Source organism: Chenopodium quinoa, unplaced genomic scaffold, assembly GCF_001683475.1.
Source record: "Chenopodium quinoa cultivar QQ74 unplaced genomic scaffold, ASM168347v1, whole genome shotgun sequence".
NCBI classification, from domain to species: domain Eukaryota; kingdom Viridiplantae; phylum Streptophyta; class Magnoliopsida; order Caryophyllales; family Amaranthaceae; genus Chenopodium; species Chenopodium quinoa.
Genome location: NW_018743792.1, coordinates 39994 through 64311, shown reverse-complemented (window position 1 = coordinate 64311; position 24318 = coordinate 39994). Strand labels below are relative to the sequence as shown.

Below are 24318 nucleotides of genomic sequence, written 5' to 3'. Positions count from 1 at the left end.
ATGTTCTACATACATTCTATGTAAATAATCTTGTGTATTTTCTTTATAATTGTAGAATTGCTTAGGAGCTCTAGATGGTACATTTATTGAAGTTCATGATCCAAATGAGGAGAGAGGAAGGTATCGAACAAGGAAGGGAAACCTTGCAATGAATGTTTTAGGTGTTTGTACACCTAAAATGGAATTTGTTTTTGTCTTACCTGGATGGGAAGGCTCTGCACATGATGGTCATGTTTTACGAGATGCAATTTCGAGGCTTAATGGTTTAAAGGTGCCTCAAGGTAAACCATGTGATTAAAATTAACCATATATAACGATTTTCTTTAATACAATTAATAATGACTTAAATATATTCTATGGATTTTATTTCAAGGTTGTTACTTTTTGGTAGATCCTCACTACACTAATTGTGAGGAGTTTCTTGCACCATATAGAGGGCATCATTATCACTTGAAAGAATGGGGGGATCAAGTACCAGTAAGTGTTGAGGAATACTTCAACATGAAACATTCCAAAGCTAGGAATTTAATTGAGAGAACTTTTGGTTTGTTGAAGGGAAGGTGGGCAATTCTTAGAAGCCCTTCTTTTTTTTTCAACTCGTACTCAATGTCGCATTGTTACACTGTGTGCTTTATTGCACAATCTAATTCGAAAGCACATGCCCACAAATTTTAAGGTTGATGAGTCATCAAATGAGAGTGAGGATGAGAATGAGGATATTGGTGATAATGTTGAATACATTACTCAAGTTCAACCATCACATGCTTGGATCGGCTTAAGGAATAATATAGTGCAAACTTTATTTAATGCTCGGAGAGCTAGGCAAAATAACGAAACATGATCAATTTTTTTTATGAATGACTCTCTTTAGTCTTGTCCTTGTGTTTGGTGTTTTATGAGACGATTTTTGTATTTTATGATTTTTTGTTTTCTCGTCTTTGTATTTGAAGCGTGATATTTTTATTTAACTTTTAATTTCTTTCATTATGTGATACAATATTGCTTCCTATATATCATAAATAAAATATTTGGTTATGTATTCTTACTTAATTGATTAATAAGGATGGCTGCAAATGGTCAAAGTTCTCAAGGTGGAAGAGGAAAGAATAAGAGCTTCTGGAAGAAAGAGGAGGAAGAAGCTTTAATTGATTGTTTGTTGGAGTTAAGTTGTGACCAACAATGGAAAGGAGAAGGAGGGTTTAAGGATGGATACTTGAATTAGTTGGAGCTTATGCTGAACACTATGTTTCCCAGATGTGGTTTAAAAGTCATTTCTCACATTGAAATCAAAGTTCAAATGGTTCAAAGATAAGTATGCAATAGTTGCTGAAATGGTGAACAAGACATTCGGGTATCAGTGGGATGAGGAAACTAGTACAATACAATGTGAGAGACAAGCTTATGATGATTTTTGCAAGGTAACCAATTTCATTTTTTAAAATCTTGCATTTTACTTAATCTAATATATAACTAATATGTTTTAGACTCACCCTAAAGCTGGAGGATTATGGAAGACTCCTTTCCTTATCTTAGCAAGCTAGATGACGTATTTGGTGCTGATAGAGCTAATGGTCTTGCTTCTAAGCTGCTTGAGGACTCTATCCATAACCTTGAAAAAGACGTTGTTCGCCTTGATAATGATAGTGACGATGAAGATTTATCTTTTACTCGTTCACCTGGTTTAGCTACAAATTTTACTCAATTCTAACCTCCTCTTGCTAAGAGAATGAAAAAGGAAAAGACTCCAATGATTAATGAGAAAAAGAGAGCTACTCGATTTGAAAATTTATCATCTGTTAACAATATGGCAATTGGGTTCACTTGTTTTATAAAAGATATGAATAATCATCTTGCTACTATTGCGTCTGCCATGAGTACAATACAAGAGCGTGAACAAGAGATTGTTGAACAAAAGAGAAGGCTATTATCTGAGATTGGAAGTTTGCCTGGAATTAACCAAGCTGAAATTATAAGAGCTGCTAGTTTGTTTTCATCAAATCCTAGCCAAATGGAGATTTTCTTTTCAAGTCCTAATGATGAATGGAAGAAGGAGGTGGTGCTCGACCTTTTGAGTCATAATGCTTGATATAATCTGCATATTTTCATGACAATTTGCCAAATGTGATGGTTTATGAATTTGTTTTCTTTGAATAAACGTTCACTTGGAATTTTAAACAAGGTTTTTGAGTGTTAGTTTTGATAATAAATAATTTTTTCAAATATTGTGATAATTTTGAATGTGTTTGTTTAAAATTCAACTCTTGCGTTGTAGTTTTTGTTCTTAGAGAATTGGTTTTGCTAGTTTCAATCATAATCTATATAAATATAATCAGCGGCGGATCTTGAAAACTTTTCTTTCAGGGGCCGAATTAAATGTTCAATTCATAATTTTTTTTAATCATGTCTTAAATACCTTAATGTATATGTAAATACTTAAATAACTCTTTTTCATTATTAATTGTAAATTATTGTTAATCTAATGCATTTCAAAATAATTCTTTAAAAATATTTCATATCTTATGTAATTTACAAAAATGAAAATAATACATATAGGAAAAAAAAAAGATTTGGGAGTATGATGTATGAATAATATATAACCTATAATCGATCATGTGTATTGAAGCTTGTGCCCAATCAACATATAGAATAGGATTTTTTTTTTTTTTTTTTTTTTTTTTTTTTTTTTTTTTTTTTTTGGTGTTTAGAGAGTCACAAGGGCGGGGGTGAGAATAAATTATGAATTGTATTTTGATGTTTGGGCCTTAGCAAATGCAATAGAATATGGGGTGAGTTCGTTACTTGGGCTTTTTAGTTTCACGGATAAGTAATAGTTTTAATTCTTTTTAGCTAAACTTTTAAGGGGAGCCAAACCCCAGTCCGTCCCTTAAAAGATCCATCTTTGTATATAATGATATAGTTAAAATAAAGCATGGTATTTCCCCTAAAATAATTAAATCTATTATTAATTAAAATTGATTAAAATAGAGATTAATTAAAAAAATGGAGTTGATTCTTCATTCCAATAATTTTCAAACCAAACATGTGAGACGATTAGATTTCATTCTAGAATTGAACCAAACACATGGTATTAAGTATCAAGTTCCAACTTATAATCTTGTACCACCATAACACCATGCCTGATTTCAAACCCATACCACTTTCTGAACCGTGGTTTAGTACTTTCACGGTTTCACCCGTCAAACATGGGTTTTCTCTTTTTAAAACAAATCCAAAGTACTTTGATAAGTTTGATTAGTGTTTTTCTCAGTCTCACTAACCACCACCACCTCTTCACCTTCACTATCAACTCTGTCTTCCTTCATTTCCGACTAATGTTGATACGAATCCTTGCTAGAGCAAAAATTCCATTTTTATCCCCTCTAATTCTTCATCAATTGAACAAAACATTTCCCATTAATCAGCCTTTAACCTCATTGTTAAACCCTAATTTATCGAGCTTGGGTTCGAATGATATAGCAAAACCAACAAATGGGTTTTCCTTAATTTTGGAGAGAGAATACCACGATGGTAGACCAAGAGGTCCTCTTTGGAGGGGTAAGAAGTTAATTGGCAAAGAGGCTCTTTTTGTAATTCTGGGTTTGAAGAGGTTTAAAGATGATGAAGAGAAGCTTGATAAATTTGTCAAAAATCATGTGTTGAGGCTTCTGAAGATGGATATGATTGCTGTTCTTTCTGAACTTCAGCGACAAGATGAGGTTTCTTTGGCCCTCAAGGTTTGTCTTTCGATTTCGAATTCTATTTTTATGTGTAAATTCTTGATCTTTATTGTTTGTTTGCGCATGATGGTGAATTTTGTCTGGTTATTTGCGCTTGATTCTGATGTTTGTGTTTTTATTTTTGCATGATTCTTGAATCATTTATTCTTTTATATGCAATTATTTAAAAAATTATCATTTAGTTGTGGGTCATTATTAAGTAGTTGGGTTGCAAAATCGTAATTACTCGTGATACAATTTGCTTACAAGCATCTTAGGATGATATTATTGCTTCAAATTCTAATAATGGCTAGAGGTGGGAAATTTTGTATTTCCTATTTTAACTTAGGCCCCCTTTGGTTTGATGTAAAACATTTTCAATGAGAATTAGTTTTCATGAAAACATATTTTTAAGGAAATGTACAGTTGCAAATTAATTTTCTTTTGTTTGGTTGCTTACTAGAAAAGTTCAAGAAAAATAAAAAATAGGAGTGGTAAATATGGTTTCTCTTGTTTTGTAAAGAAATGTGTTTTCCATCATTAAGGATGCAATTTTCCACCATTGGGAAAATTGTTTTCCAACCTCTTCACAAACCAAATAAAGAAAAATGGAAACAAATGGGAAAATTGTTTTCCATTGAAACATTTTACATTAAACCAAACGGGGCCTTAGTGTAGTTGTACAGTGGCCTGTATAGTTTGGGACATCCTTTAATTGAGATGCGACCTATTGAAGGTTTGTTTAGATTTATATTTGTAAATATGTTTTGTGCTACAATTTAATCATATAAAAACATCTAGTGCTAAAAAGTTCTATCCAAATTATTCATTTGTCACTTTGTTTCGTTCGGTTATAAGTTGTATGGCTTTTGGCGTTTGTTCATTGTTTGGGAAACAAATCCTATATAAATAGAATGAGTTTTTTTTTTTTTTTTTTTTTTTTTTTTTTTTTTTTTTTTTTTGCAGCCACTAAACAAAACCAGAATAATATTTAGGCCCTTTTTCTAGCTTACATAGCTAGATTCTGACTCTAAAGACCACTACTCTAGGAACATAATATTGTTAGACATAAGTACTTAAACAAATATACATATTACTAACAAACTTTTTGCGAGGATGGTAGGAGAGGACCGATAGTGGTGGTGGTGGTGGGGGGGGGGGATATTCTTTCGCTTCATACCTGCACAATACAAACCTGCACCAACTAACCTATCTTTAAACTTACTCTTATATTTGGAAGATGATCTTGGCATAGTTTATCAGATGAAAGGTTGGCGGAGTTCTTTAATTTCAATCAGATTTCCTTCTTCTTTGTTGTCCAATAATAAACATATTGTCTCGTCCATTACTAGGTTTGCTAGCTGCGTCCTGTGGCGTATCATCCTGGGACTCTTCGATCTCCCTCTGCTTCGCTTTTTTCTTGAGGATGGCCTCTGTCTTATTAGATATTTTTCTCATTGAATGCTTCCATCGGAGCAATCTCACATGAGCTTTCGCTTGATGTGACGATTGATGAACTTGAGACCGCTTAATTCATGATTGCGGGGGGCCTCCATCAAGATTTCCAATTTATTGGGGAAGGTACGAACCTTCATAAAAGAGTTTGTATGAGGATGATAAAGATTTTCATACGCATGGAAGGTTTTCTTGTGTTGACAAAGGTAGTCTTCCCAATTTGTTTGCCTTTGTGAGACAAGGCACGTGATATTGGCTCCTTCACATTATCAATGTCTATGCTCTCCTCTATGGGAAGATCCCCTTCATTACCACTTCTAGACGAGGTTTCGCTCCCTTCCTTGATTTTGTCTGCAAAGTCCTAGTCTTGGGTCTTAGAGCTTAATTCCTTCCCCTCTGATGGTTCACAATCCTGAACTTCTGAAGGTATGGGGTTCCTTCTTATACTTTGATCACTGAAACCAACTTTTGGCTCATCTAATAGGGCTCTTTTCACTGAGGACAACTCCCTGGCTATAACTTTGTTATTTGGTTCCAATAGCCTTGCCTTATCCATGTCTTCGTAAGCCCTATCAAACATCCTAGACTTCAATAAGACTATTCCTCTTCTTTATAGGGCCTTCACATTTCTCTTGTCAATCCCCAACACCATAGGGCAATAGGCAATGGCTTTGCCCAGTTCATTTAGTTTAATAGCACAAGCTGCCAAATTAAAATGTAATATTATGGCTAAATCCATAAACAATGGATTATTTTCACAAGCACTGAAAATCATCACAAATTGTAGTTACTAATACACAAGCACTTGATTGCTTTGTTATACTTCACAAACACAGTACCAATTACATTCCTCTTGAAGGGAGAATTCTCCTCTTCTTGGAGGAAAGTCGCATAAGGGATAGCTTCATCCAGGCTAGAAGTTTTTTCAAATAATCTTCAACATTGTAATCATCTTCCAAATTTCTAGATGATAACACACAATGGAAGCCAAACTTAATTCCTCCTCACACTGCTCCAGTTGAACCATACTGAACAATACACTAAAATACTAGCGAAACACAAGAAAATGAGAATGAAATCACCCCAACATCAATATAGATAAGCTAGCGCATACTACTTAAAGAAGACCCATTAAGAGGCAGAACAAAGAACACCACTTAACTTTTACAGAGAAGACAATCCCATCGGAGCTAAATTGGAGAGTAAGCCTCTGCAAACAGGCTCTTGAGCGGGGTATAATCGTCTTCTAGGCGTTGAAACAGCTGGATTGCCGGCAAGGGCAGCAACCCTAGGGGCTGGGGTGGCTGCAGGCAAGCTGCCATTGCCTGAAGCAGATGGATTTTATTGGTTTGGGGTAGTTGGGGGATGAGAGAAAAGTTATTGTAATTATTAATGGAATGAGTATTAGTGACTAGAATCTTCTGGATTGTGCAATCTTATATTCCCTCCATTTTTTGATACTTCTTCCATTTATCAATAATTGCAACAAGTTGACTTGTAACGAGTTAATAATAGAGTCAACTTGCTGTTTGTATTAAGAATCGAAGCAAGTATATGGTGACTTTTATACAAGGAACCTGTGGAGCATTTCAGGTGGGTTTAGCTGAAAGTCAAAAGTGGTGACTTGAGTTAGAAAACTGGTTGGTAGAATTACTATTTGCTAGGGTCTGTTTCTAGCTTTGGTAATTTATTCAACTCTGAGAAGCACGGATGATCATTCTGATAAAGTCTGCCGTTCTTTGTCTGTCAAATTCTTGTTGCAACTTCGAGAAGTATCTTGACTTCCCTGACCCCAGTTTTTTGATCCTACCTTTCTTTTGGCTATGAATAATGATGACTTTAGTGTGAGTCTTTTCTTCGAATGTCTCTTTACCACATTATGAAGAGTGAACAAGAAATGACTTTAAACAGGTTGTTCCTCCTTCTTGGCACAATTTTATCAAAGCTCAATAAAGAATCATTGACTTTCTTTGAGATCCTGAATTGATATATTTGAAATTTGAAGTACTATTATTCCAAAAAAAAAAAAAAATACCTAATAGTTATTTTGTACGGGCCAAACTTTTTTTGAGTGCTCTATGGCTGCCTTAAACTTCTGTTAATTTCAATGCTTTAATTGTGAGTAGTTTTGTGCTATTACAAGACACTAAAGTCTAGTGGTTTATGAGGGAATTGATTTTTTCCCATTTTGTGATTTTTTCATTTCTAATATTTAGAAAAGTAGAGTTTTGCAAGTATAATATTTAAGATGCTGACAGCTATATGCTAATTTATTGCTTTAAGCTTAGTCCAAATAAATGTTACAAAATTTGCAGATGCTCTGCAAATCTGTGTCCCTCTTGTAGTGGTAGGTATGTGGGAGTTTAGGGTAGGAATGGGACTTGATTTCAATTGGATGAAACTCCCCTCCCATATTAGTTTCTTGGGTTTGGGGATAAAGCTTGGAAACGGCTGTATGCCTTCTTTATTAAAAATAGTTACATTTACCTCTTACAACCACACAACGCATTGATCTTCTTTTTTTTTTTTTTTTTTCCTTAAATGAATTCCCAGCAACAAATCCCATTCCATATCCCAGTCTCTATCGTCCAAATTCCCATTCCTACAAACGCCTCGTCTATGTAGGGAAATGACTACTCTCCTTCTAGGAAGTTTGCTCTTTCCATACAACTAGCAGTGTTTATTTCATTCTGTGTGCCCTACTCAATCATGTATACAAATGGCCATTGGAACCCTTTTGAAAAGAACTTTGTCTCCCCAATAGCTATCTTAACGGTTATCTTCTTGAATCAGGTGTTTAGAGTAATTCAAAAACAGGACTGGTATCATCCTGATACCTATCTTTATAAGGACTTGATTATTGCAATGGCGAGATCTAAAAGAATGGATGACGTGACAACACTTTGGGAAGACATGAAAAAAGAGAAGTTGTTTCCTGATTCTCAAACATACACTGAAGTCATCAGAGGCTTCTTAAGAGATGGTTCCCCTGCAGATGCTATGAACATCTACGAGGACATGCTGAAGGCTCCAGAACTTCCAGCAGAACTGCCATTTAGGATATTAATGAAAGGTCTTTTGCCACATCCTCTTTTGAGAAACAAAGTTAAGAAGGATTTTGAGGAACTATTTCCCGAGCATTCTGTGTATGATCCACCTCAAGAGATATTCGGAATGCGATGAGGTTTGTAACTTGGATACTTATTTTGCTGTCAGATCTATTTCTCCTTTTTCCTTTGTACAAAATGTCATATTGTGGTTTGTGGTCTTTTGTATATGTCATGCAGCAGAGAGCTTGATATTGTTGCTGTTGTGTTTGCTTGTGTGCTCTTTGTGCTATATAACTGTTGAAGTGTTGACAATATGCGTGGTATAGCTCTTTGTGCTATATAACTGTTGAAATGTTGGATTCTGTTTGACAATATGTGTGGTATGCTGGTGGTAAATTGGTAACTGACCTTGAAACACTGGTATGCCAAATACTTGTATATATAAATTTTCATATCCGGAATAGATAAAATTTGTAAAAGCACTGAGGTAATAATAAATATTGAGAGTTTTTAGTTCTATGCATAGGTAACATAACTACTACGGAGTAATTTAGATACTTTATGATGTGTGAAACAAATTAGATAAGGATTGCCTTGTAACGTGGGCAACTTATTTGCTACTTTTAGGAAATTTTGAGTCGAGAGTTGATTTCAAATTGGTGTAATATATGTGTGGGATAAGCTACAGGGAAGGAAGTTTTTTTTTTTTTTTTTTTTTTTTTGTTTGTGCGTAGTAGGCTGTTAAAAGCATTAATTTTGTTTGTGTAAGGAAGCTTGATGCGTATGCTTAAGAGATTTAAACATGCACAAGGATAATTCAAGCCTAATTCTCTATAGGATTCGTCCACCAAGAATTAAACAAGAAGACAAGTAGATTAAGTAAGTTAAAGGTCACGCCACCCCTTCATTAATCAACTTAAACAAAGCTTAAAGAACTTAATCACCAGCTTTAAAAAACGAATGTTTTGATTGCAAAACAAACAAATACTTTGATTTTATAATCTGAAAAAAATTTAAATCTCCAAAGTCATGAAATTACAACTACTTATAGACTAAAAACTAACTAATTCTAAGTCTAATAGGACTAGGACAAGCCCCTAGCCTTTAGCCCCAAGTAACCCAAATAGAATAGGAAAACTAGTTCTTCTTAGATTAGGAAACTAATTCTAATTCTACTTAGTCTAAAATTCCTAAAATAAATAAAATTAATCCGAAGTGCTTAAACCAAGAAAAAACCCTTTCAAGTGAAAGTTATAAACTTGCAAGCAAAAACTAATTAAATAGCCCTAAGTAGAGTAAGTAGAGTGATGCGGAACTTGAGCTTGTACTAGACACCAAGAACCGCCAATTTGTAGCTTCTAATGAGTTAATGTTCAAGTTTAGGTTTTCCTTGTAAAGATTTAACAAACTCTCGAAATTCTCATCAATATCCGGACCTCCGACTTGTTTTTAAAACTAACTAAGGCTTTGATTGTTTGATTGAAATTTTTTTCACGGAAAATCATTAAACAATTTTGATGGAAAGCGTGATTGTGAAAAGAGTTTTCCTTTGTTTGTTTGATTATAGGAAAACTTATGGGAAAAAGAAATATGGAAGTAAAAAAGGAGGGGAAGGATAAAGGAGAGAAATAGAGAAGTGAGGAGTAATGTGGAAAATGTGGCATGCGCCACATACATTCTTTACATAAGGTTTTTAGTTTTCCTTCTACAAAAAGTAACTTTTCACCTATGACAGATCGATTTCCACCCTTCAACAAAACAAGCAAATGAAAATGGAGAAATGAATGAACATAATCATTTTCTAGTCTAATAATTTCCATTAAAACAAATGGAGTCTAAGTGTAAAATCTTGTTGAGTGAAATTGTGGTGGCAAGGGTGTTTATGATGTGAATTAACAAAACAAGCAAGGAAAAATTGATGGGAATAATCCCAACTTTGCTCGATTCGTCCAAAATAATCCTAACTTTCGATTATTTTTTAATAATCCGAACTTTGATATGATTTTTCTTTTAATGGTCCCAACCGGTCACCTAACTTGTTATAACAAGTTAGATTACACGCGTCGGCACCTGATTAGTCCCAAAAAAAAATTTAAAAGAAAAAATAAAAAAAATTATTAATTAAATGATTTAAAAAAATCACCCCAGCAGCCTCGAACACCCTATCCGCCGCTCACCTCACTAGCTGAGCCCCTGCCTCCAACTCCGGCCATGCCCAGCCCTCTCCCCCCGCGCCGGCGTCGTGCCGCCCCTCCCTCTGAACCACCAACCCTCCTCCCTCACGAAACCCTTTAAAACCAACAACCCACCATTCCACCAACAAGCTAAAGTCAGCCTCCACTGTTCTTCGCCTCTCCCTCGCTTTCCTCCCACGCGCAGCCCAACGTCGGCTTCTTGTTCTCTGCCTTGGCTCATCCAACCGCGCCGTTGATTCTTCTGCTTTAGCCACCGATCTTGGACGCCGCCTTGGTTACGGTTTTGCTTACGGTGGTTGTGGTAGGGATGGGTGTTCGGCCGCGGAGGTAGGGTGTTGGATGTGGATGGGTTGGTGTTGGTGGCTCAGGGCCTCAGGGGAGGTAGGTGGTGGAGGTGGCTGGGTTGTTAACTTGGTGTTAGGTGGCTGGCGTGGTTGCACTTTGCAACATTAATTGCTGTTTTTTTTTTTTTTTTTTTTTTTTTTTTTTTTTTTTTGCATTTTTATTTAGTTTTAAACTAGTTCATTAACTGTTAATTTTTTTATAAAAGAGTTAATTTTTTCTTTTTAAAAGAGTTAATTTTCTCTTTTTTTTTAAAGATTAAAAGAGTTAATTAAGTGTTAATTAGTAACAAATAATCATGTTTTCAAAAAAAAATTAAAATTAAATCTTATTTTTGACCAATCACGTGGTGACACTTGCAAATTAAACCTAAAAAAAAAAATTACCTACTTAACCGATTACCTGGGACTATTAGAAGCAATATCATATTAAAGTTCGGATTATTACAAAATAATCGAAAGTTGGGATTATTCCTGTCAATTTTTCCGACAAGTAAAAGGAAATGGAGAAATGAATGAAAAAAAAAAAATCATTTTCTACTCGAACAATTTCTACCAAAACAAAAAGAGCCTAAGTGTATCTTGTTGTGTAAAGTGGTGGCAAGGGTGTTTATGCTGTGAATCAAACTTGCTTGTCTCAAAAGTCTCTCCTTGGTTCAAATAGAGCTCGACTCTAGAATGGCTTTGAAAATGATTGGCTATTTGTTATTAAGTTTTATTTTTTTTATTAGTTAAAGTTTAAAAAGAGTGCTCCAATAGTCCAATGATGTGACTCGAATAAAATAACATTAGGAAATGTGTACCTTGGCACCCTACAAGGAAATGAATTTATAAAGGCCCAATCGGAAACTTGGTCCAAGTAAAATTATGATGATGCATGAGACAGACCATGACTAAAAGCCACTCGGCCCACTTATCAAACATGTTTTTTGTTGATGCGATATTGCAACATTATTCTAACATCCACTTATCAAACATGTACTGACTCATTTCAGGAAAAGTAAATTGTTGATAGCCTTTTAGGGAAGATGATACACATACATCTTGGATGTATATGGCTTCCACATACATGAGGCCTGATATTGTGACGACTCTGCACTTGAGTTTTTTGATAAGCTAAAAACAAACTTAGTTTTGGTTGGGAGGGGGGGGGGGTGTTTTACTTTTTGCTTCTTAGCACCAGATTGAGTAATTGAGAGCTAAAATTCCATATAAAATTTCACTTACACTTTTGCCTTAACATTTTAGGATTCTTGACTCTGAAAAGCGAATCACCCATTACTTTCCATGAGTTTATAGAATTATTTGAACAATTTTTTTTTATTACCGTCGACAACCTTTAATCAAGTTTCTAGTTTCTCTTATTCCTTCCTATTTCTTTAATTTATTCTCTCTCTAGGTTTATTTGGAAGATGAATTTGTGAGAATTCGTGGCTAAATTTTGCCTAAGGGGTTGATGTGGGGATGCTGGTGAAGCTATCCCAAATAGGATTTTTCATAGGATCTTAAGGATGGATCAGAAGAAAGTCATGATTTTTATTTGGGTGATGCAATTCAAACACCATTGCTGTCTGAGAGAAGGAAATTGAGGAAAAATATCTACAGATTAGAGAAGTACTTGTATATTATTGGAGCAAAAAAAAATACCCACTCTCCTACATCGTATTCTCTCTCCACCCAGAACCCTATTTTTTCTTGTAACTCCTTTGACCCTATGCTTTCAATAGTTGTCAATTGCAGCTAATCCATTTGATGTTAGTTACCCCTTTGTTTTATGTTCTTCATAATTTTATTTGTGCGTGATTTTCATGTAAATTTTTAGGTTTTTGAGGTTTAATTTCAGTTTTTTGATAAATTAGAAAAATCAGTCAGAATCCACTTTTAAAAGTTGGGTTTTTGTCAAAAGCCACCTTCAAATTTTACTTATTTATTTATTTCTGTATGAAGTCAGAAGACCACCTTTGCCTATATAGGTCCGGATTTCACCCTTCGACTCACTATTTCTGACATTGACTTCGCTCAACTCTTATTTTTTCTCATTCATTGGCTGGACTACCACCTCTTCTTCCCTCTCCACCACCACTATTTCCCTTTCTCCCACTTCCATTGCCACTTCCATTGCCACTGCCCTTCACACTACCCCTTTCTCTCTCTTCTCCTTTTTTATTTTTATTACCATTTATTTATTTATTTATTTATTTATTTTTATCTCTATCTCTTTTAATTCTAATTGTTTGGTGGGTTTTCTATTGTTTGAGGTTGTTTTTAGGGTAAGTGTTAGTTTTCAAGTTTTCCAAGTTGTTTAGGGAGTGGGTGAACTTGATTTCGAAGTAGATGACATGGTTTTCTTGATGTTGTTTTGGAGGTTAGGGTTTTTTATTGGAGTGAGTTTTGGAGGTAGGTGGGTGGTTATGGTGGTGGTTAAGTGGTTTAAAGGGAGTTAGGGGGTTTTCTACGGTGTGTAATTGATTTTAGAGGTGTTTGGGTGGATTTTGGAGATGTTTGGTGGGGCGACATATGTGGGTCGGGTGGTGGTGCAGTTGAATAGGGTGTTTTTAGTGTGTCACGTGCACGTGAGTGGTCAACACCAGAAAAGATATTCCGGAATTCGGCATAAGGTGCTAATTCACAAAAAAAAATTGAAGGTGGCTTCTTATGGAATTAAAAAAAAAATATATTAAAAGGTGGTTTTTGACAAAACCCTATTTTAAAAGGTGGTTTTTGACGAAAGTTCCGATTAATTATCTAGATCTTTCAAACTAGGGGTCTACATAATTTGGGTTTAGCTCGAATTTTGTAGAAAATCAAAGATTTATGAGATCGAATTTATCAAATTAGATTTACAATTGATACAGGTTTAGCTCGATTGGTCAGATACTTATTATTTGTTCTTCGTAATTTGATTCTCTTCCTTCATCACTAATTTTCCTATCCTCAAACTGTTGACCTATATCCTCCAAGCTTTTCCTTTTACTTCCCGGCATAACAAAAAAGAAACACTTTCCCCAACACCATTATTCCGCCTAATTTAAAGAACATTACCTAATCTTTGTTGTAATACCCAGAAATGCCATCGCCATATTCCCATTGACTAACCTATTTACAGAAACCGCCAAACTCATTCCTTGGGCCCAAAGTCTCATCGCCAAAAAAAAAAAAAAAAAAAAAAAAAATCAGCACAAACAGCGATCACGCTCACAACAAAAACACAATGGTCATGAAACATGGACCCAGGGCCCAAAAATTATAGGGACACAACCATACCAGCGGAGCTCAATAAGAGAAGAGGTCTCCTACAAAATCTCTCTTAGAAAACAGCTGAGATAATAACAAAGGTAGCTTTTGGCTGCTCCCATGATAGCTTAATGTTACAAGGTGCAGGCTATGTATTATATACTAGTCTTCACAACAAAGTATAGTATTGTACCCACTAGATAAATGAGAACACAGTCTCTTATGGTAACCAACTAGACTTGGCAGCATTATCTTCAACAATCACTTGTAACAGATGCATTAGTATATAAATATTAATGTTCAGAAGACTATGAATATCTGTGTATCTGCTGCAGTGGGTAAGGTGGCATCCAAAAGAATGTTTCAGTATTTTGCTTTTGCATGGACTCTAACCTGGCTTTAGATCTTTCACATCTAACAACTTCTGTTTTATTAAGTACCTTCAGAGTCTCCAACGTTTTTGATTGAACATTTTGCGCTTAACACTCTCAAATTTGATTTGAGCCTAACTTTATCAGTCGATCAGCATGGCTTTGGTTAATATCTTCTCATTGGGTTTTAGTTAAGGCGTTCTGATTGGCACTGCTCTTTTGGTTAAGTTCTTTCTGATATGCGCTACATTGGTTAATAACTTGTTAGCTGTTTCTCTTAATTATGTTGGGGTATTGGATTTCTTGATTTATTTTTGTGTCTTAGATTCTCTTTAGGTTTACTCTTTTGTTTCTTTCCCTTTTTTTACCCCTGAAGGCTAAAGTTTACTTGAATTAAATAAGAGAATTTGTTCAGCTTTGCATCATCTCAAAGTCTGATTACCCTATTTGTATGCTATGATGTCAAAATAAAAAGCTTGTGTTGGTTATATGTATAGTTATGTTCCAAGATGAAAAATTATACAGTGGCCTTTTAAAGCCACTAGGTGATCAACTTTCTTATACAAGGCACAATCTTCCAATGAATGCATATGGGGAGCCTGTTAAAAGTCGTGTACTTGCAGTTTTTAGTTAATTATCTGTCGAAGAGATTGGTATTTTATTCCACAATATCTTGGTGTAACACTAGTAAGGTTAGGGACTTGAACTCATGAAAGAACTTGAATAAGGATTCGGGCAGGATCTGCATTCCCAAACAAGTTTTATGGGCTGTTACTTGAGTTAACTTTTTTTTTTTTTTTTTTTTTTTTTTATAATTAATATAAATCAATTTCCTTGTTTGGGTTCATATTTGTTGATTTTCTGGTTTGTCTCAATGCTTGCCCCTTATCTAATTCTCGTACTCTCTTTGCTGCAGAATGCTACTACGTATATTGTTATTCTAATTGTCAGTACTTATTACACCCTAAGTCATGTTCTTCTTCACCTGTAACCTTGCCTTTTGATCTATTCAATTGTCGTTGGTTGACACAATTCGATTAATTATCGGGCATATGCAGGGCATATCTATTTTCCTATTTTTCAATGATCCTGAATCTATTTTGGGTTGGATCAGATTTTGACTGAAGTGAAGAAGGCTAAAAAAGCCATGAACAAAATTGGCTTCGGAGGTACAGTGAAAGCAAGCGTCGGGTCTTCATGAGAGGATTATAATTTTGGCTCTGGGAGGAGCATGATTGCCTGACAAGGGTCTGCATTTGTTGTTTTTCTGTATGAACATCCTGTTAGCTGCTCCTGTTTTTGCCCTATAGGTGATCTGCATATCTCTCAGTGGTGGGGATCTTGAGAAAATTTCTTATGGAGCTGAAAATATTTTAGTCTTTGTATTAACAAAACCATAGAAGTAGAAAGTTATTAGAAGGTACAAGAATATGTTTTTTAAAATTCAATGAAGGATATATGACAAAATTTTACTCCTATCTTTAGAGTTATTCATTTTTACAAGGTCAAACTTTGCGACTTTTACATAAATAAATAATTATTTTTATGTAAATATGAAAGCGTAAATTATTAATTGCAAAATTTGTTAAATTTTTTAATGATGATTATTTTTAACTATCAATTTCTTGATCTTTTTCATATTAAATTGAACATTGTAATGATTTTCCTAATATAAAAATAAAATAAAATAAAAAATTGAACATTGTAATGATCAAGGAATTGAAGAATACAAATGGATTAATATCATACAGATAAAAAAAAAATGTAAACAGGGATGTGAAACTAGAGCAAAATAAATAAATTTGTAAGTTCTCCTAAAAAAAAAAAAAATTGTAAGATTATATGGCTTCACACTGTTTTGAAAAAAAAAAAAGGAAATATAAACATAACTCCCTGCATTTACAATAATCTTTCCATTTGAAGTCTTTTGATTAATAAAAATGAGAGGGACATTTTGTAAATTTATCTCTATATATATGAAAAAAGTTTTTGGGTCTAATTTGATTTGTCATAGTTAGTACAATATTAATATCCAATATTTATATTTTTTGCCTGTAGATTAATTTTTAAAATAATCACTCTTCGCTGCTAGTCCGACCCAATACCGCATTGGTAACTTGTATTGTTAAATTGTATACATGTAGTTAGAGGTGTTAAAAACTGGCTCGACCGGCCCGGTCCGAAATTGACTTGGAAAGATATCTGATTTATATTTCAATCATATGGATACAATAATTTAGCATGACTCATGTTTTAAATTAGACCCAATCCGACTCGAACTCACCAAACCTGATCCGGACACTCGAATTGACACCTCTACATGTAGTGCTTAGGCATAATTTTACGAATGGAACACAAACAAAGCAGAGCAGAACAACTCAAAAGAACAGGCCTAAAACAGTTTTGGCAATTAATTTAATAAAATTACGTGATTACTTTGGTATATCCCGGTGTGGTGGAGAACTAGTCAACATTTATGTACATAATGTGCACAGCTTGAAACTTTATCTGGTTCAGATTTTAGTTTTGTTATACTAGCTAGCCCTATATGCACACAAACTAAGAAAAGTTCCATGAACAACTTAACATATTTCATGTATAATTCACCAACAAAATATTTTGCCCCTTATTGAATTATTAATTCGATTTATTTGATAATTCGATTTTTCATTTTCACGACCACTATATTAAAATTTTCCGTCCGCCAAAAGAATTATGACTTGAGAAGAAAAAAAATTATTGGTATGGTTGTGGATATAATTTAGAAAAATGATAAAACCGTGTCGTTGTGAATACTTTTTATAGGTGCCCCTCTCAAAAGGTGGTCCTTGAGTCGCCGCTCTAATCATGTTTTCTCTTGTGGAATATTTTTTTGTAGGTGTCGTATTCTGTTTTTATGCTAAGCATGTAATGTATGATAGTATATTAATATGATATGCTTTTCCTTTTATTGTTATTGTTATTGTAAACAATTGTAAATATAAAAAAAGAAATATCTAAATTTTCTATAATTCAATCTAAAGAATGTATAAGAATTTGCTATAATAGCGAATATTTTTTCCTTCAAGGCTTTATTTATTTTTGGAAAATTTTAAATTGTGATAAAAAGGGGTAGTTTTTCATATTTTTGTTTGGATCTCGTGTTGTTGTGTTTTTCTTGGGGAAATTTGGCTATTCCATTATTTTGACACCAACTTTTTCTTTCCTTCTTCACTTATCAATGATACTTGGTTTTTCATTTTTCACATTTGTTAGGAAATAGATGAGGAATGATTGATTTAGCTTATGTTTGATATGTGTGGAACATAGACAACAACATATAAAACATAAATTTGAGAAATAAAGTAGAAAATGGATGAGATGAACACACATATATACGTGGTTTGGTCAACAAAACCTACGTCCATGGGATAAGGGATAGTATATTCTTATTAGCTTTCGTGGAGGATAAACAAGAGAGATAACAAAAGGAGATACAACACTCTCCATCTCACAAAATCTCTCAAAAGTGAAGTAACATAACGGCTTGAATTGGATAGGCTAATTAATCAATATTTAACACTTCTAATTATCCACCCAACAACTCCTTATATAACATAAGGAAACCCTAAAGAAATCCTAAATTATTCCCCAAGAAATATCATTAGTAGCCGTCATAAGCAAACTTGAAATTAGGAAATAAAACACGCTCGGCTGATCTCGATGAAGCATGGGCGTGCTGGTTATAGGCACAGACGTGCTGCTGGGCGCGGTTCAATTCCAGTTTCGACAGTCTTTAGTAAAACGACCCTAACTTTCCCGATTCTCATTGGAATTGGGCATATGACCTATCGTTGGAAAGCTGTTGAAACAAGCTATAACCTACAACTTGAATCACCTCAATATCACTTCTGAATTGAGAGATATGTGCGTTTGAAATTGACCCTTTGTCATTGTATTGGATTTCAAGTCATATTTAACAACATTCTCGCTCCGAGAATTTACTTTAATACTATCTTTGTTTCATTTATTTTTACTACCTTTCGAAATACATGTCTCATTTTGATGTACCTTTACACTTATATTCAAATACACAACTTTGAGCAATCTATTTAGTGCTTCATATAAAGATTAAACGTAATCATGTGGCAATTTGCATTGTTAGATTCACATCAATAATGTATAGTTTATAAATTTTAAATTTTTATCATTTACACTTATTGATAATTAAAAATATTATTGATCAAAGTTTCGAATTGGTAAACATGCTAGTCTAATTGAGACATACAGTACACTTTATTTAGAAACCGAAGGAAGTAACATATTTTGTTATGTCCATTTTATAATTTGGCGTAACTCGAGTGAACCCAAATTAACAACTACTTTTGTTTCTTAAAAAATGCATTATACTTTGACCATTACTCCCTCCGTTTCGCATTAGTTGCAACAGTAGGCTTGACTCATAATTTAAGAAAATTGTAGACTAGGCTTATAGGCTTATAATATAAAGTATTGTTAGTAAGATATAGAAATAATAAAAAAAAAAGTTGTGTGGGTGGGGTTGGTAGGAAAGTGAAATAATAAAATATTTGTAAAAGCGGGGTTAGTGGGAGAGAGAAATTATAAAATAATGGTGGGTCCTTTTCAAATATGTAGTGTTGCTGTAACACCCTAGAAATTTATTTCCTTTAAAATACCTGTTTTGCCTTTTTTAAAATACGAAATAGGAAAATCTAAGACATTACCGCCACCATCAAAACGGCTAAGGCAATTATGAAAGACACACAGCGGAAGACTATATTTAAAACAATTCAAAACAAGTAAACTTAAAAGTCAAACCAAAAGAAAGTAAAGTCAAACCAAAGTCAAACAAAGTCAAACTGCAACTTGGAACCGTTATAGGCCCTATTAAAAACTAAAACAATACTAAAAAAAGTTTTGCATTAGTCTCACAAGCATAATATAATATAATAATCAAAGCAATAAACCACATCATGGAAACTAAGTATGATTCGCTCTTCACTCATGCCCATCATGAATATGCTTCATCACCTGAAAAGCTCCTCTTTACTTGTCTCCACTACTCACCATTAGAAATGGGTCGTTGTAGGGCCAAGATAAAGACAAGGTCATACGAACATACAATCAGCAAAGCTGAGTACATAAGCGTAAACAAAACACACTAACATGCTTTCATCCTATCATCACACAACTTACTTTGTTGCACCTGTTTACAAGCATACAACATACACAATGACCAACTATTATACCACTAGAATATTTATTTAACCTGATTACGCATCGAACAGGTTTCCCCCCTAACCTGCCCCAATAAAGAGTTACTAACACAGGAGCTAACCATGCCAGTATAAAGAACCACTCGTAAGTGGCGGAATTCCTGTGCATAATAAAAAGGAATGTACAGCGTCCTGTACTCCAGTAGAAGTTATGGTTAAAAATAAAACCCCATAACTCCCCCCATATGTTCACACTCAAGGTATATACGTTCCAAGAGTTTTGGTGCGCAATCTCTTTCACTTTACGTTGTTTACATAATTTTAGACTTGGTGATAACTCTCAAACCATAGCACAATCAATCATTATAATCATTCAAGCAATCAGACATACCAATTTAATTCTTGAATAATTATTGACCACATAATCTTTAATGTTGAACCCTTTTTAATCTACCTCGGTGTCAAAGACACCTTAAACACATAACGCGCCATAAATCCTATCCCTCGGTGTTGGAAACACCTTAAGTGCACTAAGGCACCAAAAATATAATTTAACCCTCGTGTACATAGACACTTTAATAGCTCATTCCTCATACTTATAACATCAATAAAAATTATATGAACCATAATAAAATTCCCGTTTGATATTCCAAACTCCATTAAACATTTAGTTTAATTAAACATGCCTTCAATCATGCTAATAATAAAAGTGTGGTTCATATCCAACATGCCAATATAATTAATTCCAATCATCAATTCACCACAAACAATCCATACTTCACAAATCAATCATCAAAATCAATCCAATCAATACCTATCATGATACTACCTTGGAATTAAATAAATCAAGCCTAGCATGCTTCTATATACTCAAATAATTACCAAGTACGCGAACATACCTTGAATATGATCTCAAAATCGCCACAACTACACGAAATCACTCACTTGGAATTCTCCTACAACCCAAAATTACAAAGAGACATTAATACCTATCCAATATAAATTTCCAGCAATATATACACTATTTAAATCACATATAAACCCTCTAAAACAAGCTGAAAATTAATTTAAAACCCTTACTTTTATTCCCAATTAATGGGTAATTAAAAATCCTTTCAAGAAACATAATTATAACTTTATATAAAAATTCCAGTTTTATTAAAACATGTACAATTGCTATAATTATGTTTTAAAACATCAAATTTAATAGTTTCAATCACCTACAATCAATTTCCATCAATAATAATAAATTTAGAAACCTAGGGTTTTCAATTTAGGATTTTTTAATTCAAAAACTTAATTTGAAAATTATATACATAATACTTATAATCAAACATCATAAAAATCATCACACAACCCAAAAACAATAATTAAAACAAGGCTAGATTAGGATTAAAACAAAAGATTTTTTTTTATTTTTTTTTGGTTCGAATATACGCACGGCAAGGGAGAGGAGAGGACGGCCGCCGCCGCCTCCCTCCGATGGCTGTTACCAGCGAGTGCTGGCGGTGGCCAGCCGGTGATGGTGGTGGCAGCCGGCCACCCTTATGAGGTGTGTGTGTGTCGTGTGATGTGATGTGGGGGGAAATTAAATGAGAGAAAAATAAGAGGAGGGAGAGAGAGAGAGAGTTACCTTTGGGTATTCTCCACCTTGGGCAAAGTTCAATTTGCCCATGTGATGGATATTTATACCCTCTCTCTAAAACCCCTCCTAAGTTTAAATTCCCTTCATACCCTTAATGATCCCTTCTCCTATTCAAACTAGTATTTTGACTTTCTTTAAAAAAAACCCCATCGACTTTAAAATTTCGTTTTATAAAATATATGCCCCAAAGTTTCCAAATCATGAAATAAAATATTTTAAAACTACCAATTAAATAAAAGTAAACCTTTTAATTAAAATAAACTTTTTAACTAAATAAAATACCATAAATAATTCATTTTGAATTATTTAAATACTTTATGGAATACGTATTTAAATTAAAATACGTATAAAAATACGGGGTATTACAATCTAACCCCCTTAAAAGAAGTTTCGGGACAAAATTCAAACTTTTTCCTCACCTGTATAATATTGTTGTACTCTTTTGTCATACTTTTACCTTTAATGTCTCATTGAAATCAAAATTACTCGAAATAACCGTTAAAAATGTGCAAAAAGAACAAAAATATTGAAAATATAGGGAAAAAGCGCGAAATTCTACCGCATTCTACCCCCCTTAAAGAAAACAAGTTACGTCCCTGTAACTCAACATACCTTAAACAACTCGGGATATTTCTTTTTCATCTCATCCTTAGCTTCCCAAGTTGCTTCCTCATACGCTTGGTTAGACCATAGCACTTTAATAATCTTAACTTCCTTATTGCGTGTACTACGCACTTTACTGTCAATGATCTTTCTTTTTCTTAAAGAAAACGAGTTACGTCCCCGTAACTCAACATACCTTAAATAACTCGGGATATTTCTTTTTCATCTCATCCTCAGCTTCCCAAGTTGCTTCCTCATACTCTTGGTTAGACCATAGCACTTTAATAATCTTAACTTCCTTATTGCGTGTACTACACACTTTACTGTCAAGGATCTTGACAGGTCTTTCCTCATAAGTTAAGCTTTGATCTATTTCAATGGTTTCAGGTTGTAGCGCATGTGACTTATCAGGGATATACCTCCTTAACTGAGATACATGAAATACATCATGTACTTTACTTAGCTCCATATGTAAGGCCAACCTATAAGCTACTTTGCCTATCCTTTGCAAAATTTCATATAGACCAATATACTTTGGGCTAAGCTTTATTTTCTTCCCAAATCTCATTACACCTTTCATTGGTGACACCTTTCAACAATACCTTGTCACCAACTTCAAACTCTTCCTCTCTATGCTTCAAATCCGCGTAACTCTTTTGGCGATCTTATGCCGCTTGAATCTTAGCTTGAATCTCCTTTACTTGTTTAACTGTGTCTTCAATCATTTGAGGCCCTAATATCATTGTTTCACTTATGTCATTCCAACAAATTGGGTTGCGATATTTCCTTCCATATAATGCCTCAAATGGAGCCATGCCAATGCTTGCGTGGTAGCTATTATTATAGGAAAATTCAATTAAGTCCTAGCTATCTTCCCATCCTCCTTGGAAGTCTATGACACAAGCTCTCAACATGTCTTCCAAGGTCTGAATAGTTCTCTCAGTTTGCCCATTTGTGGCAAGGTGAAATGTTGTACTCATCTTTAGTGTTGTACCAAAGTTTTCCTGCACACTCTTCCAGAACTTTGAAAGATACCTAGAATCTCTATTAGACACAATATCTTTTGGAACTCCATGTAACCTCACAACATTTTTGGTGTAAGCTTTTGCAAGTTGCTCCATCTTCCAAGTCTCCTTCATTGGTATGAACACTGCAGATTTTGCAAGTCTATCCACCACTACCCAAATGGTGTCATTTCCACTCTTTGACTTTGGGAGGCAAGTCACAAATTCCATTGAAATACAATCCCACTTCCATCCAGGAACTTTTAATGATTGCACAATTCCCTTGCGGTCTCTTGTGCTCTATTTTAACCTTTTGACAAGTTATACATTTTGCAACAAATTTCACAACTTCATTCTTCATTCTCGGCCACCAATACATCTTTTTCAAGTCCTTGTATAGCTTGTCCCCTCCTGGGTGTACTGAGTATGGTGTATTGTGACCCTCTTCCATCAACTTTCTCTTTACCTCCTCACATTTTTGTGGTACACACCAACAACCTTTGTATCTTAAGCTTCCATCTTCATGAATTTTGAAATCTATAGCCTTTCCTTGTTTTATTTTCTCGCGAATCATATCCAACTTGACATCTTCAACTTGGTTTTCCCTTATCTCATCAAATATTGTTGGTTGAATGCTTATGTTCGCAAGTATGCCTGCTCGCACTCCCCATTCTACCACTTCTAGATTCATTTTCCTCATTTCTCTATAACTCATCAGCCACTATCAAAGTGTTTAGTCCATGACTGGTTTTACGACTTAGAGCGTCTGCAACTACATTTGCTTTCCCTTCATGATATTGTATGTCTAAGTCATAACCCGTCGTATATTCTAACCATCTCCTTTGGCGTGAGTTTAAATCTCTTTGAGTTAAAATGTATTTTAAGCTCTTATGGTTTGTGTAAATCCTACATTTCACTCCATACAAGTAGTGCCTCCAAATCTTTAGTGCAAAAATGATTGCTGATTAGGGTAAAATTACCCATGACAAATGGACCAATCCGGACCTGCCACGTGTCCACCACGTGGGCCAATCAGCGTTCGCCACTTGTCACCCTGAGAGGTCCAACATGGACTAATTAGGCCACGCCATGTGGCCCATAATCTGCCAACCTGGAAAACGGTCATCACAGGCCCGATTCCCGAGGTAAGCCCAATCAGACCTAGGTTTACCAATTAACCTAGGATTGGGCACAGATCCCAAGGCTATAAATACATCAATTAGCCTTCAATAAAGGAACATTCAGAATTAATTACTCTCACCAAGAGAAGCCTAAACACATGTGCATACTAAACGCTAGACTAAACTTAGCATTATTTGCACTTCCTGTCCTAGAGGAACCAGATCACCCTTTTACTTTTCGCACCTTTTTACTCCACCTACAAGTACTAACTTGATCTTCGGAGGCGGAGCTCCCACCACCCGGAGTCTCCGTTGTTTTGCAGGTACAGGCACACAGATCCAGTCCCGTAATTGTAACTCTCCCGCA

At 34.5% G+C, this 24318-nt stretch overlaps 2 protein-coding genes across 4 annotated transcripts; one reads left to right on the top strand and one right to left on the bottom strand.

Annotated features, from left to right (window-relative positions):
* The first annotated feature begins 3227 nt into the window (after nucleotides 1–3227).
* LOC110685161 (pentatricopeptide repeat-containing protein At3g46870-like) lies at nucleotides 3228–15838 on the top strand. 3 transcript variants are annotated; one of them, XM_021861617.1, is made up of 3 exons: nucleotides 3228–3734; nucleotides 7965–8355; nucleotides 15421–15838. In XM_021861617.1, the coding sequence occupies exons 1-2, from the start codon at nucleotides 3333–3335 to the stop codon at nucleotides 8352–8354; spliced, it is 792 nt and encodes a 263-aa protein (XP_021717309.1). In that variant the 5' UTR covers nucleotides 3228–3332; the 3' UTR covers nucleotide 8355; nucleotides 15421–15838. The 3 variants fall into 3 exon arrangements, with proteins under 3 accessions (XP_021717309.1, XP_021717310.1, XP_021717308.1); XM_021861618.1 differs by lacking the exon at nucleotides 15421–15838 and adding an exon at nucleotides 15279–15414; XM_021861616.1 differs by having other exon boundaries at nucleotides 3229–3734; nucleotides 15477–15838.
* Nucleotides 15839–22013: 6175 nt separating this feature from the next.
* LOC110685248 lies at nucleotides 22014–22406 on the bottom strand. The gene has a single exon (XM_021861746.1). The coding sequence runs from the start codon at nucleotides 22404–22406 to the stop codon at nucleotides 22014–22016; it is 393 nt and encodes a 130-aa protein (XP_021717438.1).
* Nucleotides 22407–24318: the final 1912 nt, after the last annotated feature.

Excerpts from the sequence above, each read along its gene's own strand:
- LOC110685248 (XM_021861746.1), bottom strand. The coding sequence starts at position 22,406 with ATGAAAGGTGTAATGAGATTTGGGAAGAAAATAAAGCTTAGCCCAAAG.
- LOC110685161 (XM_021861617.1), top strand. The coding sequence starts at position 3,333 with ATGTTGATACGAATCCTTGCTAGAGCAAAAATTCCATTTTTATCCCCT. Across the intron at positions 3,735-7,964 it reads AGGTTTCTTTGGCCCTCAAG|GTGTTTAGAGTAATTCAAAA; the intron begins GTTTGTCTTTCG and ends TTCTTGAATCAG.